General features: G+C 46.7%; 1 protein-coding gene across 2 annotated transcripts in view; it reads left to right on the plus strand.

Moving 5' to 3' along the window:
• Positions 1 to 3,006: 3,006 nt before the first annotated feature.
• The window catches only part of LOC126066043 (2'-5'-oligoadenylate synthase 1-like), a 37,567-nt gene continuing 25,200 nt past the window's right edge, over positions 3,007 to 15,373 (plus strand). Inside the window, exons 1-6 of one of the 2 annotated variants that reach the window (XM_049866872.1) lie at positions 3,007 to 3,284; positions 4,388 to 4,673; positions 5,753 to 5,928; positions 8,518 to 8,750; positions 9,187 to 9,340; positions 10,840 to 11,286. In XM_049866872.1, coding sequence (XP_049722829.1) covers positions 3,114 to 3,284; positions 4,388 to 4,673; positions 5,753 to 5,928; positions 8,518 to 8,750; positions 9,187 to 9,340; positions 10,840 to 10,959 — 1,140 coding nt within the window. In that variant the 5' untranslated portion in view covers positions 3,007 to 3,113 and the 3' untranslated portion in view covers positions 10,960 to 11,286. Of the gene's footprint in view, positions 3,285 to 4,387; positions 4,674 to 5,752; positions 5,929 to 8,517; positions 8,751 to 9,186; positions 9,341 to 10,839; positions 11,287 to 15,373 lie in introns of those variants that run through there. The other variant, XM_049866874.1, reaches the window with a different exon arrangement.

A 15,373-nucleotide genomic window follows, 5' to 3' on the forward strand; every position in this document is an offset into this window, starting at 1 on the left:
AGCAGATCCCCAGGACTTTCTTCCAAGGGGCGTATGGGTGGATTCAAAGTACCACTTTTTAAATTAGTAGCTGTTTGTGTTACCCTGCGACTCCTCTAATACCTACTAGGGGCTCAGTAAATGTCACTTCAACTTGCTGACCCCTAAGTTGGGCTTCCTCCACAGGCCACGTCAGGGAAAGATCCTTTGAGCTAGTGTTGATGATAAACACAGGGCATCAAAGCTGAAAGCAGGAGAGGCTCAAATGGGGCAGAAAACAGATCTCTGAGGCCTCGGCACAGATTTCAAGCAGAGTCCCCAGCTGGTGCCCGCAGAAACTCAACCAACAGTTCAAGATGTTTATTCTGATGAGACCAAGTCACAGAGGTTTGGTCTTCCAGCAGGAATGACAAAGAAGAGGCCAGGGAAAAGGGGAGACCAGGCGCTGGTCGTTCCTGGAGAAAACAAAACAGGCCCAGTTGTGGTTGGACACAAGGGCAACAGGAATAAACAGTCCTCTGAAGCCCACCTGCATCAGCCCCTCCTCAGCCCAATCAAATTTGCCAGGAGTGTGTTATAGAGAAGAATTTGAACACTGTTTCAAGGTAAAACAGAAGTTTATTAAGGGTTTAAAACAATTACCTTTGGGGAGCTACATAGCCCATTGAAAAGGGAACCAGGTAGTGTAGGGCAGGTTCATCATACAAGTATTCTTACGGGGTAAAAAGAGAATATTGACTATACCATGGACTCCCAGAAGAATGAACAAATCTCTCTTGGAAGAAGTACAGCCAGGATGCTCCTTAGAAGCAAAGATGGTGAGACTTCATCTCACGTACTTTGGACTTGTTATCAGGAGGGACCAGTTCCTGGAGAAGGACATCAAGCTTGGTAAAGTGGAGGGTCAGCGAAAAAGAGCAAGACCGTTGATGAGATGGATTGACACACTGGCTGAAACAATGGGCTCAAGCACAGCAACAATTGTGAAGATGGTACAAGCCCTGGCAGTGCTTCATTCTCTTGTACATAGGGTCACTATGAGCAGAACTGACTTGATGGCACCCAACAACCACAACAAAAAAAAGAACCAAACCATAGGCAATTACTGGAAAATCAATGAACTTGTAATAATCACACCCTGATTGTTTACGGATTATTAATAGCTACAGTGATTACAGACAGTTTTACAGGATGCTCACATCATGGTCACAGGAAGCTTACATGTATTTTCTTTGTCTATCTTGCAAAAATATCTTGTTGGCAGCAGCACCCAGACAGCACTCTTCCTGAGTCCGTGTGTTTGGAGGGGTGCAGATGGTCACTCGGGGAAGACCCCTCGGGGCATGTGGTTTCACGTTCTGGTTTTGAACACAGAGCAAAAACATGTTTTTCTCAAAAACATAGCTGTTAGTGTAGAAATTCCAATGAAAATTAGATAGCACGGTCTCACGGACTGCACTGAAAGGTTTCTGGTTCCTGAGGTAGGCGTTGGCTTGATAAGATTAAACAATACATCGGCATACCATGAAAAATACAAAGAACCATTTCCGTGGTGTAAGACCCATATTTTGCTTGGCTTTGGCCCAAATTTGCTGTGTGACCTTGATTTGAGCAAGTCACTTTCTGTCTCAGGGCCTTAGATACACCTTTGCTAAAATAGAGATCTTCCACTAGCACATCAAAGTGTCACGATTCTTTACCTCGATTGCCAAGAGAAACCTCGGCCCACCACACCAAAACTCGGCCCTCAAGTCAACTGCAACTCAGGGCAATGCCATGGGTGTCAGAGTAGAACTGTGCTCCGTAGGGTTGTCAATGGCTGATTTTTCAAAAGCAGATTGCCAGGCCTTTCTTCCTAGGCACCTGTGGGTAGACTCAAACCTCCAGTCTTTCACACACCGTTTGCACCATCCGGGGACTCCTGGTCCGCCCCAGAGGTATGTAAACGTGCCTTCATTTCCCAGTCCTTCAGTAAAAACCAAGGCCTTTCTGCTGAGGGCCAGCCACCTGACTGGACACACCTCGTGTCATCTTTCTTGCATGAAACAGACAGGATTGCGTCATCTATAATTTCCTGTTTCTGTTTCACCGCCTACAAAGGCCTGTGGTCATAATCCTAGATGTTTACAGTGATTTCCTCAATAATTCCCCATTGTCTCCCACTTATCTAATTCTAACCATCGTTTCAAGCAGCTTGCTTTTCTTGCATATTTCCAAAGAATTCAATGTCAGTTTTCTAAGCGCGGGTCTCTTTTGCACTCATATTTTAAAAATAAAAATGTCATCAAAAGAATGTGTTTCAGTAACAAGCACGATTGCGATAAAGAGGCTTGGGAAGTTCGGTAAACACACAATCTAACAGGTGAGAGAAGATGCCAGTATTGTATAGACAGAGGTTCGCCCCCTTCTCAGTGACATCTTGCCTTGGGCACAAGTCACCATGTTTTAGGGAGGGAGGGAAGAGTGCCAATTAACTGACCAGCTGGTTAGGAGGAAGTCAGGTAAGATAGTTGACATGTATTTGTGTTGATCTATTCCCTCTTTTTTTTTTTAAATGGCTTTGAAACTATATTCATGGAAATATATTTTGACGTAAAAAGTATACTATGATGCCATTTAAAAATAAAAAGAGAACCCTGTGCGTGCGTGCGTGCGTGCGTGCGTGCGTGTGTGTGTGTGCATAGAAAAACCTGAAAGGATCTGTGTCAAGATGTCTGTAACAGTAGACCTAGTTTTCGATTATGGGTGATCGTCCTATGCATGCATTGCTGTAAAAACCATAAGAAACTATGAAGCAATTTTGTCAGCAACAAAAAAGACAAAGAAAGAAAACAAAAATCTGTTTTTAGGGATGATTTTTCACAGCTGAGGCCTTGCTGTAAGCTGATGGTAGGAGAGGAAGTTTCAGAGGGTGGAGGAGCGAGCAGGGAGGGCTGGTAAGAGTCCAATCAGAGGGCAGAGGAGGATCCTTTGGAGGCTTTAATTTGCTAAGGGGAGGTGCCAGGACCAGAGGTTCTTCCTTTCCCGGGAAACGAAAGTAACGGAGTCCACACTCAGCCTGCAGAGCAAAAAGACTAACAGGTCCCAGGCGCCAGCTCCACCATCACTGGCTCTCCTGCCCACCCCCGAGCGTCATGGGGGAACTCAGATACACCCCGGCCAGGAATCTGGACAAGTTCATCGAAGACCATCTCCTGCCAGACACACTGTTCCGCATGCAGGTCAGAGAAGCCGTTGACACCATCTGTAGCTTCCTGAAGGAAAGGTGCTTCATCGGATCTGTGCGGGTGTCCAAGGTTGTGAAGGTAAGCCCAGGCCTGCCCGCCTGCCTGGGGAAGGGGTGGCTGAATGGACAAGAGTGCCCGTGGAGAGAAAACAAAAATGTAGAACGGGGGGTATGAAAGTTAGAAGGAAGGGGTGAGGTCTTTGGGGCTGGTGGTTTCTCATTTATCTACACCAAAGTTATAACCATAGCTGTTTCAAAGAGATTCTGGGGTGAGGTCCTCCACCTGAATTTTAAACAAGTGCCCCAGATGAAAGTGATGAACCACTGTCCTAGGCCACGGCCATTTTAGAGATAGGGAAACTGAGGCCCAGCTCCGGTAAACAACTTGCGAATTAGTGGCTATGGAGTCCTTGAGTGGTGCAAACAGTTAAGGGCTAGACTCCTAGCCAAGAGGTTGGTGGTTGGAACCCACCCAGAGGCTCCTCAGAAGATAGGCCTGGCTATCTGCTTCCAAAAGCTCACAGCCTTGAAAACCCTATGGAGCAGTTCTACTCTGCACACATGGGGTCGCCACGAGTCAGGATAGACCGGATGGCAACTAACAAGAACAGCAGCAACTAGTGGCCAGCCTGCGACTCACATTTCTGCAGTGTCATGAGCCGGCTGAGTCTAAGTTTTGAAGGTAGATAGCACCCACTGGCTGGAGGATCTTGGCAAGTCACTTAGCCTTTCTGTGCTGCAATTTCCTTCTTCATAAAGTGGGGATTATAATTCCTGACCCCTCATAAGGCTATGTGGATTACGTAAGATAATGTGTGTAAACACTCAGCCTGGGCCAGTCTGGGGTATATGTTATAAGATAGTAAAGGTCCGGGAAGAAGAACATGGACTCTGGAAAAAGGAAGCCAAGTCGGTCCCACCTCTGGCACCAACTAGCTGTGTGATTGGAGTGGTTATATGATCTCTCCGAGCATCTGTTTCCCCATCTGTAAAATCGGAATGAATAATAATACCTAAATCATAGAGTCATTATGAGGTTTACAGGAGTTAAGACTTGCAATGGCCTGAGAACAGTAAAAAAAAAAAAAAAGCACTAAGCAATGTTAGTGATTGTCCTGGTCATTGTATTTAGGGAGGCTCTTCTCAATTAGTGTCGGTCATTATTCTCATGATCTTATTTAGGGTGGCTCCTCCGGCAAAGGCACCGCTCTCAGAGGCCGATCTGACGCTGACCTCGTGGTCTTCCTCAGCAATCTCACAAGTTTTCAGCAGCAGCTAAAGCGCCGGGGAATATTCATTGAGGAAATCAGAAAACAGTTGGAAGCCTGCCAAAGGGAAGAAGAGTTTGACGTGGAATTTGAGGTCCAGAGTAAATGGGAAAACCCCCGCGTGCTTAGCTTCATGCTAAGTTCCCACTACCAAAACAAGTGTGTGAACTTTGATGTGCTGCCTGCCTTTGACGCCCTGGGTGAGTGCTCCCAGCCACAAGAGGTCTCAGCCCTTGACCTCTGACACGGCCTCCTTTTTTTTCTCTGTTCCTGAGCAGATGTCTCACACAATATGAAAGCTTTATCAAACCAGGACATCCCTTCAAAGTGGAAGGTGATGTTATAGCCTCTCCAGGGGCAAGAATGGAAATGCTGGTGGCGTAGTGGTTAAGAGCTATGGGTGCTGACAAAAAGGTCGGGAGTTTGAATCCACCAGGCGTTCCTTGGAAACCCTACGGGGTAGTTCTACTCCGTCTTATAGGGTCACTATGAGTCGGAATCGACTCAACAGCAACAGGTTTGGTTTCTGTTTTGGGGGGCAAGAATGAAAAAGATCATAATCAGTCATGGGACACACATTAAGCAGCAAATTAACACAATTTGATTAAGTGCTTGGCTGCTAACTAAAAGATTGGCAGTTTGAATCTACCCAAAGGACCCTTGGAAGAAAGGCCTGGCGATCTACTTCCAAAAGTCCAAAGCCATTGAAAACCCTGTGGAGCAACAGTTGTACTCGGCACACGTGGGGTCCCCAGGAGTGGGAATTGACTCACGGCAACTGGTTTGGGTTTTTGTTGTTTGTTTGTTTGTCTGTTTGTGGACAAAGACGTTTCTTACAGAACATCCGCAAGGCTTACCAGTTCTGCGTGTGGCAAGGTGTGTACATTTTCTTTCTAAAAATGGGGGCAGCATAGAACTGGCTTAAAGTCAGTAGCAGGGGCCAGATCATACCAGGTGTTGTAGGCCACTGTGGTGACTTAGGATTTTATTCTAGCTCTGATGGGAAGCAAAAAGTGGAGTCATCAGATTTTAGAAGACCCCTTGGTGCTAGGTGGAGCACGGGCTGTGGGAACCAGTGAGGAGGCGATGGTGGCTTGGGCAGGGCAGTGGCACTGGAAATGGGAGAAGGGGGTTTGGGGACTGGACCTCAGACGTTTCAGCTGTGGGCCTGCTGCCCCTTTCACTGTACCCCATAGCCAGCGAGTTTGTCTCCCCAGAGAGACAGAAGGAACCTCAGAGAAGAGCTGACATCCTAAAGTGATGGATTCATCCCTAACAGGTCAGGTGACTAAAGACTACAAACCTGACCCCCAAATCTACGTCCAGCTCATCCGTGAGTGCTCCCGGGGGGGCGAGTTCTCCACCTGCTTCACAGAGCTTCAGCGAGCCTTCCTGAAGCAGCGTCCCACCAAGCTGAAGAGCCTCATCCGCCTGGTCAAGTACTGGTACCAAGAGGTACAGCCCTCCCGCCAGGCCCCTGTGGGCCCTATGCAGGCAGGGAGCAAGGGAGGAGTGAAGGGAGGGAGAGAAGAGAGGAGAGGAGAGGAGAAGGAGGGGAGGAGAGAGAGAAAAGAGAGTAGGAGGGGAAAGAAGAAGGGAAAGAGAAGGAGAGAGCTGAGGGGAGAAGAAGAGAGGAAAAAGGAGAGGGGGTGAAGGGAAGAGGAAAAAGAGTAAGGAAGAGGGAAAAAGGAGGAGGGGAGAGGACAGGAAGAAGGGAAAGGGGAGGAAGAAGAAGAAGGGAGGGAGGGTGGGGACTGGGGTGGGTCCCAGGGGACCTCATTCCTTTCAGGAGACTTCCCCATCTCTGCAAATGGCAACCCAGTCATTCCAGACTCCTGCCAAAGTCCTTGGACCTTTCTCGACACCCCTCTTTTTCATACCTCAGCCCCGTCTAGCAAATTATTTCAGTCCTGTATTCATATATGCATAGTTCATCAGTTGCCGCCACGTCTCTCACACGTCTCCTGGTCTAAGTCATCACGGGAGGCTCTCGGGCCGCCCTCTGCCTCTCTGAGCCCCCCGCTCCCTCCCCCTTCCTCCCTCCACACCAGCCACGCTGTCCTCCTCGCTGTCCTCCTCGTCGTCCCTCCAGTAGGGCAGATCTGCTCCAGCCTCAGGGCCTTTGCATTTGCCATTACCCTTCCTGGAAAGCTCACCCCCCACCTTGGCCACCTGGCTCCTCTCTCTCGTTTCTTTTAAATCTTAGCTCAAATGTCACCACCTCTGAGAAATCTTCCCTGACTGCCACTGCTGTCGAGTGGATTCCAACTCATAGCAACCCTGCAGGACAAAGCAGAACTGCCCCATAGGGTTTCTCAGGCTGCATTCTTTACAGAAACAGGCTGCCCCATCTTTCTCCTGCGTGGCCGCTGGTGGGTTCCAACCGCCGGCTTTTCAGTTGGCAGCCAAGCACTTAACCACTGTCCTATCAGGGCTAAAATAGCCCACCCACCCACCCACCACTCCCTTTATGCAACTTTATTTTTCCTCACAGCATTCATCAAAACTGAGCTAGTTTATGGTTGGTTATTTACTGTCTCCCAGCAAATAAAGGAACATGAAGTAAGGGGATTTTGTTCACTGCTCTATCCCAAGACTCCTGAACAGTGCCTGACACTTAATAGGTGCTCAATAAATAACTGTTGAGTGAATGAATGTTAGAACTACACACACACACTCACAGACTCCTCCACACTCTTCAGAGGGTAGATCAGGCAAAGGCTTCGAACAAGTATGCCTTCAGGTTTCCCTTCCACCCGCTTCTAGGCTGTCTGACCTTGAACAAGCAACTTAACCTCTCTGTGCTTCTGTCTCATCTGCAAAAGGAGTAGCGTGGTAGTTGTATTTGAAAAAGAGTTACGAAATAATCTGAGGTTCTGAACGACGTATCTCCCACCAGAGAGGATTTTCTTTGCTTCCTTGAGTCTCTTAGGGCCACTACCAGTCCTTCATCTCAGTGCATTTCCACCTCCGCCTTAGGAGGCGGCTGCCATTATTACCACTCACTTGGAAGACGAGAAAACTGGGACCCCAAGAGTGTAAGCTGCCCTGCCCAGGATCAGACAGTAGTGGGACTGGGATGCCAACCCACATAGGTCAGAATCCAAAGCTCACGGTCTTAACCAGGGATTGGCAACATTTTTCTGTAAAGGGCTCTGGTTGACTCGATTCTGACTCACGGAGACTCTACAGGACAGAGTAGATCTGCCCCATAGGGTTTCCAAGCAGCAGCTGACGGATTCAAATTGCGGACCTTTTGGTTAGCAGCCAGAGCTCTTAACCACTGCACCACCAGGGCTCCTGTAAAGGGCTAGATAGTAAATATTTTAGGCTTTGTGATCCACGTGGTCACTGTCACAGCTAGTCTCTGTAGTGTGAAAGCTGCCATAGACTGTACATAGATGAATGGGCATGGCTTTGTTCCAACAAAACTTCCTTTTCAAAACCATGTCTTGGGCTCTGAGAGGGATCACAATAGAGGGTCCTGGATGGAGCTAACGAAAAACATACAGCAAAATTCTAACTCCCACAAAAAAGACTGGACTTATTGGTCTGATGGAGACTGGAGAAACCCCGAGAGAATGGCCCCTGGACACCGTTTTAACTCAGTACTGCAGTCACTCCTGAGGTTCACCCTTTAGCCAAAGATTAGACAGGCACATAAAACAAACAATAATACACATAGCTCAACCATGTATACGAGACTAAATAGGCACACCAGCCCAGGGGCAAGGACGAGAAGGCAGGAGGACACAGGGAAGCTGGATGAATGGAAATGGGGAACCCAAGGTCGAGAAGGGGAAAATGTTGACATGTCGCGGGGTTGGCAACTAATGTCACAAAACAATAATATGTGTATTAATTGTTTAATGAGAAACTAATTTGCTCTGTAAACCTTCATCTAAAGCACAATTAAAAAAAAAAGTGGTAGGCTGGACCTGCTGACCCCCGCTCTTCACCGTGGCACCATACCATGTATCAAGCCCTGTGCTTCACACAAATGTGGGACAAACACATTTTTCTGATCCTTTTTCATCTTCTCAGTGTAAGAAGAACCTGGGGAAGCCACTGCCAGCACAATACGCCCTTGAGCTCCTGACTGTCTACGCTTGGGAGCGTGGGAGCAACAAAACAGACTTCAACACAGCACAGGGGTTCCGGACTGTCTTGGAATTAGTCCTGGACTACAGACTGCTTTGCATCTACTGGACAAAGTATTACGACTTTGAAAACCCCGTTATTGAACAATATCTGATCAATCAGCTGCAGAAACCCAGGTACCCTATCCCCCACGTGGCTTGTTGTCATTGCTGGGTGCCATAGAGTCAACTCGGCAATCCCATGGGACAGAGTAGAACTACCCCATAGGGTTCCCTAGGCTGTAACCTTTACAGGAGCAGATTGCCAGGTCTTTCTTGACAGCTGCTTAGAGAGGTCAAATGACTTGCCCAATGGCACACCATTAATAAAGGGTGACATGCAAGTCAAACCCAGGCTTATCAGCTCCCAAATTCCAGGTGTCTCTCCTCATGTTCACTGCCCATCGTCAGGCAGGCCACTCCACAAGCCCCGAAGAGCAGTGCCCTGCTGGGCCCTTCCTGGTGCCCAAGTTGTAGCCTGTCCCAGCCTGGTGCTTTGCTCTTCCAGGGCCACCTAGTCTTTCCAGATCCAGCCCCAACCCCTCACTTGTCCCTCTCTGACCCTTGTCTCCAGGCCTGTGATTCTAGACCCGGCGGACCCTACAGGAAATTTGGGTGACGGACACCCAGACAGTTGGCGGAGGCTGGCCGGGGAGGCTTTAGTCTGGCTGAGCTACCCCTGCTTTCAGAATTGGGATGGGTCTCTCGTGGGCTCCTGGAATGTGCCGGTAAGACCTCGTACCTCTTCCCTGCCCTCCACTCCCCCCAGCCCCCTGCACACAGCTTGGGGCCTGAAGCTGGAGACCATTCTTCCCTAAGAAATTATCTCCTATTCCTATAGTCACAGGCTCTGCTCCATATTTTACAGTCATTTTGGCCCCAAGCAGAGGGTTCCTGGAATTCTCAGGTTCCTTGTCCAGAGCACATTCTTTAATTAATGCCTCCTTGGCCTGAGGTAACTTTTCTGACAGCTTCAATCAGCTCACAGAAAGAAGAATAAATCATGACAATCACCACAGAGTGAGCACCTGCTGTGGGCTCGGGCTCCATCCTAAACCTTCTAATAGATATTATCTCATCGAATCCTCATAGCCACCCTATGAGCTATGTTTTCTATCATCCCCATCTGACAGATGAGGAAACTGAGACCCAGAGAGGGGAAATCACTGGCTTAAGGACACTCAGCTAGGAAGTGGTGGCACTGGGATTCAAACTCTGGGGACTCCAAAACCAGTGCTCACTGCACTGTGCTAAACGGTCTGCCTTACAGCATCCCCACCTATGATCTAACAAACGGGAAACTCAGAGCACCTCAGTGACCTGAGCCATGTCACACAGCTAAACAGGTGCAGAAGGATATGATCTTGGGTCTTTCCACTCCCAGAGGAGGGGTCTTTCTGTGAGACCACTCTGAGGTCGGGGATTGACGATGTTGCAGGCTGGTTCCCCCTGAAGCAGCCCCTGGGATGGAGTGTAGCATGCAGAATGTTTATGGGGGGAGTGAACTTGGAACCAGTGCATTTGGGAAGGGAAACAGGACTGGTCAGAGGGAGACGTGGAGCCGTGATGCAGCCCCAGTGACACGGCGACCCCACGGAGAGCCTAGGAGCTCAAATGACACTTCAGAGCGGTCCCACAGTAGACCCAGGTGGTCAGGCCTTTACCCCCAACAGGGATCATGTGAGCAACTCAGGAAGTGGCGTGGCCTCAAGCAGCATTCATCAAAGCTGAGCTAGTTTCTTTGATTGTTTATTGTCTGTCTTCCCCTGCCAACACACACACACACACAAAGGCACGTGACGGGAGTTTTGTTTTGTTCATTGCTGTGTCCCAAGAACCACTCTCTGAAGCTGACCAGTTACCAGTTGCCAACTCTGACTTACTGCGACCCCATGTGTGTCAGAGTAGAACTGTGCTCCTTTTCAATAGCTGATTTTTTGGAAACAGATCGCCAGACCTTTCTTCAGAGGCACCTCTGGGTGGACTCAAACTTCCAACCTTTCAGTTATCCTGAACCTTTTGCACCACCCAAGGACTCCTTCTCTGCAGCTCAGGCACCCTCGAAAGGGGCTGACATCTCAAGGCCATCTGCCAGCCGCCTTCCCAGCAGCTAGGAACAAGTCTTCTTTGAAAAGGGGATCCAGGTGGCACATCACAATGTTCACCAAAAAGGGCCACTGAGACCCAGTGCCACCCCCTGATGCGATCATGTGTTTTACTCTTCCAGCCTGAAAAAGACTACATGGGTGGGGCCTTCCGGAGTTACGTGCAGAGCCGTAGACACATCACGCACGAGACAGTGTCCACTCCACAGGCAGAAGAGGAATGGACGTGCACCATCCTGTGAAGGCAGTGTAGCCTCAGGAAACTGGGCTCCAGAGTCATCCCCATCCAGGGCCAACCCCTCATTCCCAGATGGGCCCCTCGGTCCTCAGTGAATTGGTGTCAGATCCAGAACCAGGATCCAGGTCCCCTCACCCCACCCTCCCACTATTCTGTGTTTTCTCTTCCATCATAGATCATACTTCCAGCCTCTCACTAACAATCGAAATCTCTCAGAAGAGATTTAGACAAGACATCAGGGTCCCAGCCTCCTTGACTTCCTTCTGTGTTCCTGGTGAGAGGGTTATGGTCCAATTTATTATCATAACAATAAAAATAATAGCAAATACCATTTATTGAATGTTTATCAACTGCAAGTCACCTAGCCAAGAAGTGTGCTTGTGCACGTGTGTGTGTTCATTGATTCAATTAGAAATATTTACGGAGCAGCTACTGTGTATTCAATAAATCTTTCTGTTGTTCTAAGTATTGGGGACACAGCAATGGAACAATGCAGACAAAAACCTCTGCCTGCCTGTACAGGCACGAATCAAAAACACAGAAAATAACCAATGTTGGAGAGGCTGTGGGGAGATTGGAACCCTTATGCACTGCTGGTGGGAATGTAAAATGGTACAACCATTTTGGAAAACAATATGGCACTTCCTTAGAAAGCTAGAAATAGAAATACCATAAGATCAAGCAATTCCACTCCTAGGAATATGTCCTAGAGAAATAAGAGCCGTCACATGAATAGATATATCCACACCGTGTTCACTGCAGCATGGTTCACAACAGCAAAAAGATGGAAACAACCTAGATGTCCATCAATACATGAATGGATAAATAAACTATAGTACATACATACAATGGAGTATTATGCAAAGATAAAGAACATTGATGAATCTGTGAAGCATCTCACAACCTGGATGAATCTGGAGGGCATTATGCTGAGTGAAATAAGTCAATCACGAAGGGCAAATATTGTATGAGACCACTACTATAAAAACTCATGAAAAGGTTTACACACAAAAAGAAACAATCTTTGATGGTTACAAGGGAGGGGACAAGTGGGGATGGAAAAACACTAAACGGACAATAGACAAGCAGTTAACTTTGGTGAAGGGTAAGACAGTGCACAATACTGGGGAAGCCAGCACAACTTGTCCAAGGCAAAGTCATGGAAGCTCCATAGACACATCCAGACTCCCTGAGGGACTGAATTGCTAGGCTGAGGGCCGTGGGGACCATGGTCTCGGGGAACATCTAGCTCAATTGGCATAATACAGTTTACAAAGAAAATGTTCTACATTCTACTTTGGTGAGTAGCGTCTGGGGTCTTAAAACTCTGTGAGGGGCCATCTAAGATACTCCACTGGTCTCATCCCTAGGGAGCAAGGGAGAATGAAGAAAACTAAAGACACAATGCAAAGATTAGTCCAAAGGACTAATGGACCACAACTACCACAGCCTCTACCAGGCTGAGTCCAGTACAACTAGGTGGTGCTCAGCTACCACCACTGACTGCTCTGACAGGGATCACAATAGAGGGTCCCAGACAGAGCTGGAGAAAAATGTAGAATAAAATTCTAACTCACAAAAAAGACCAGACTTCCTAGCCAGAGCAATTAGGCTAGATAAAGAAATAAAGGCATCCAGATTGGTAAAGAAGAAGTAAAAGTATCTCTATTTGCAGACGACATGATCTTATACACAGAAAACCCTAAAGAATCCACAAAAAAACATTGAAACTAATAGAAGAGTTCAGCAGAGTATCAGGATACAAAATAAACACACAAAAATCAGTTGGATTCTTCTACACCAACAAAAAACATCAAAGAGGGAATCACCAGATCAATACCGTTTACAGTAGCCCCCAAGAAGATAAAATACTTAGGAATAAATCTCACCAGAGATGTAAAAGACCTATACAAAGGAAACTACAAGACACTATTGCAAGAAACCAAAAGAGACCTACGTAAGTGGAAAAACATACCTTGCTCATGGATAGGAAGACTTAACATTGTAGAAATGTCTATTCTACCAAAAGTGATCTATAGATACAATGCAATTCCGATCCAAATTCCAAGGACATTTTTAATGAGATGGAGAAACATCACCAAATTCATATGGAAGGGCAAGAGACGCATTACTGAAAAGAACAACAAAGTGGGAGGCCTCACTCTAGCTGATTTTATAACTTATTGTACCGCCACAGTAGTCAAAACAGCCTGGTACTGGTACAACAACAGATACATGGACCAATGGAACAGAATTGAGAATCCAGACATAAATCCATCCACATATGAGCAGCTGATATTTGACAAAGGCCCAAAGTCAGTTAATTGGGGAAAAGACAGTCTTTTTAACAAATGGTGCTGGCATAACTGGATATCCATCTGCAAAAAAAGAAAACAAGACCCGTACCTCATGCCATGCACAAAAACGAACTCAAAATGGTTCAAAGACCTAAACATAAAATCTAAAATGATAACCATCATGGAAGAAAAAATAGGAGCCCGAAAACATGGCATAACAGCATACAAAACGTTACTAACAATGCAGGAGAAAAACTAGATAACTGGGAGCTCCTAAAAATCAAATACCTATGCTCATCCAAAGACTTCGCCAAAAGAGTAAAAAGATTACCTACAGACAGGGAAAAAGTTTTTAGCTATCTCATTTCTGATCAGTGCCTGATCTCTAAAATCTACATGATACTGCAAAAACTCAACTGCAAAAAGACAAATGACCCTATTAAAAAATGGGCAAAAGATATGAATAGACACTTCACTGAAGAAGACATTCAGGTAGCTAACAGATATATGAGGAAATGTTCACGATCATTAGCCATTAGAGAAATGCAGATCAAAACTACAATGAGATTTCATCTCACTCCAACAAGGCTGGCATTAATCCAAAAAACACAAAATGATAAATGTTGGAGAGGCTGTGGAGAGATTTTCACACTTCTACACTGCTGGTGGGAATGTCAGATGGTACAACCACTTTGGAAATCGATTTAGTGCTTCCTTAAAAAGCTAGAAAAAAAAAAAAGCTAGAAATAGAACTACCATATGATCCAGCAATCCCACTCCTTGGAATATATCCTAGAGAAATAAGAGCCTTTACACGAACAGATATATGCACACCCATGTTCACTGCAGCACTGTGTACAATAGCAAAAAGTTGGAAGCAACCAAGGTGCCCATCAACAGATGAATGGATAAATAAATAACGGTATATTCACACAATGGAATACTATGCATCAATAAAGAACGATGATGAATCCATGAAACATTTCATAACACCGAGAAATCTGGAAGACATTATGCTGAGTGAAATTATTCAGTTGCAAAAGGACAAATATCGTATGAGACCACTATTATAAGAACTCGAGAAATAGTTTAAACAGAGAAGAAAATATTCTTTGACGATTACCAGAAGGGGGAGGGAGGGAGGTAGGGTGGGAGAGGGGTTTTCACTAACTAGATAGTAGATAAGCTTTATTTCAGGTGAAGGGAAAGACAACACACAATACAGGAGAGGTCAACACAACTGGACTAAACCAAAAGGAAAGAAGTTTCCTGAATAAACTGAATGCTTCGAAGGCCAGCGTACCGGGGCAGGGGTTTGGGGACCATGGTTTCAGGGGACATCTAAGTCAATTGCCATAGTGAAATCTATTAAGATTCTGCATCCCGCTTTGGACAGTGGCGTCTGGGGTCTTAAACGCTAGCAAGTGGCCATCTAAGATGCATCAATTGGTCTCAACCCACCTGGAGCAAGGAAGCATGAAAAACACCAAAGACGTAAGGTAATCATGAGCCCAAGAGACAGAAAGGGCTGCATAAACCAGAGACTACATCAGCCTGAGACCAGAAGAACTAGATGGTGCCTGGCCACAACCGATGACTGCCCTGACAGGGAACACAACAGAGAACCCCTGAGGGAGCAGGAGAGCAGTGGGATGCAGACCCCAAATTCTCGTGAAAAGACCAGACTTAATGGTCAGACTGGGACTAGAAAGACCGCGGAGGCCATGGTCCCCAGATCTTCTGTTAGCCCAAGACAGGAACCATTCCCAAAGCCAACTCTTCAGACAGGGATTGGACTGGTCTATGGGATGGAAAATGACACTGGTGAAGAACGAGCCTCTTGGATCAAGTAGACACATGAGACTATGTTGGCATCTCCTGTCTGGAGGGGAGATGAGAGGGCAGAGGGGCCAGAAGCTGGCCAAATAGACACGTGGAGGGAAGGACTGTCCTATCTCATTAGGGGGAGAGCAATTAGGAATGTACAGCAAGGTATATGTAAATTTTTGTATGAGAGACTGAGTTGATTTGTAAACTTTTAAAGCACAATAAAAATTAATTTAAAAAAAAGACCAGACTTACTGGCCTGACAGAGACTGGAGAAACCCCAAAAGTATGGCC

This window comes from Elephas maximus, chromosome 22 (genome assembly GCF_024166365.1).
Source record: "Elephas maximus indicus isolate mEleMax1 chromosome 22, mEleMax1 primary haplotype, whole genome shotgun sequence".
NCBI lineage: Eukaryota > Metazoa > Chordata > Mammalia > Proboscidea > Elephantidae > Elephas > Elephas maximus.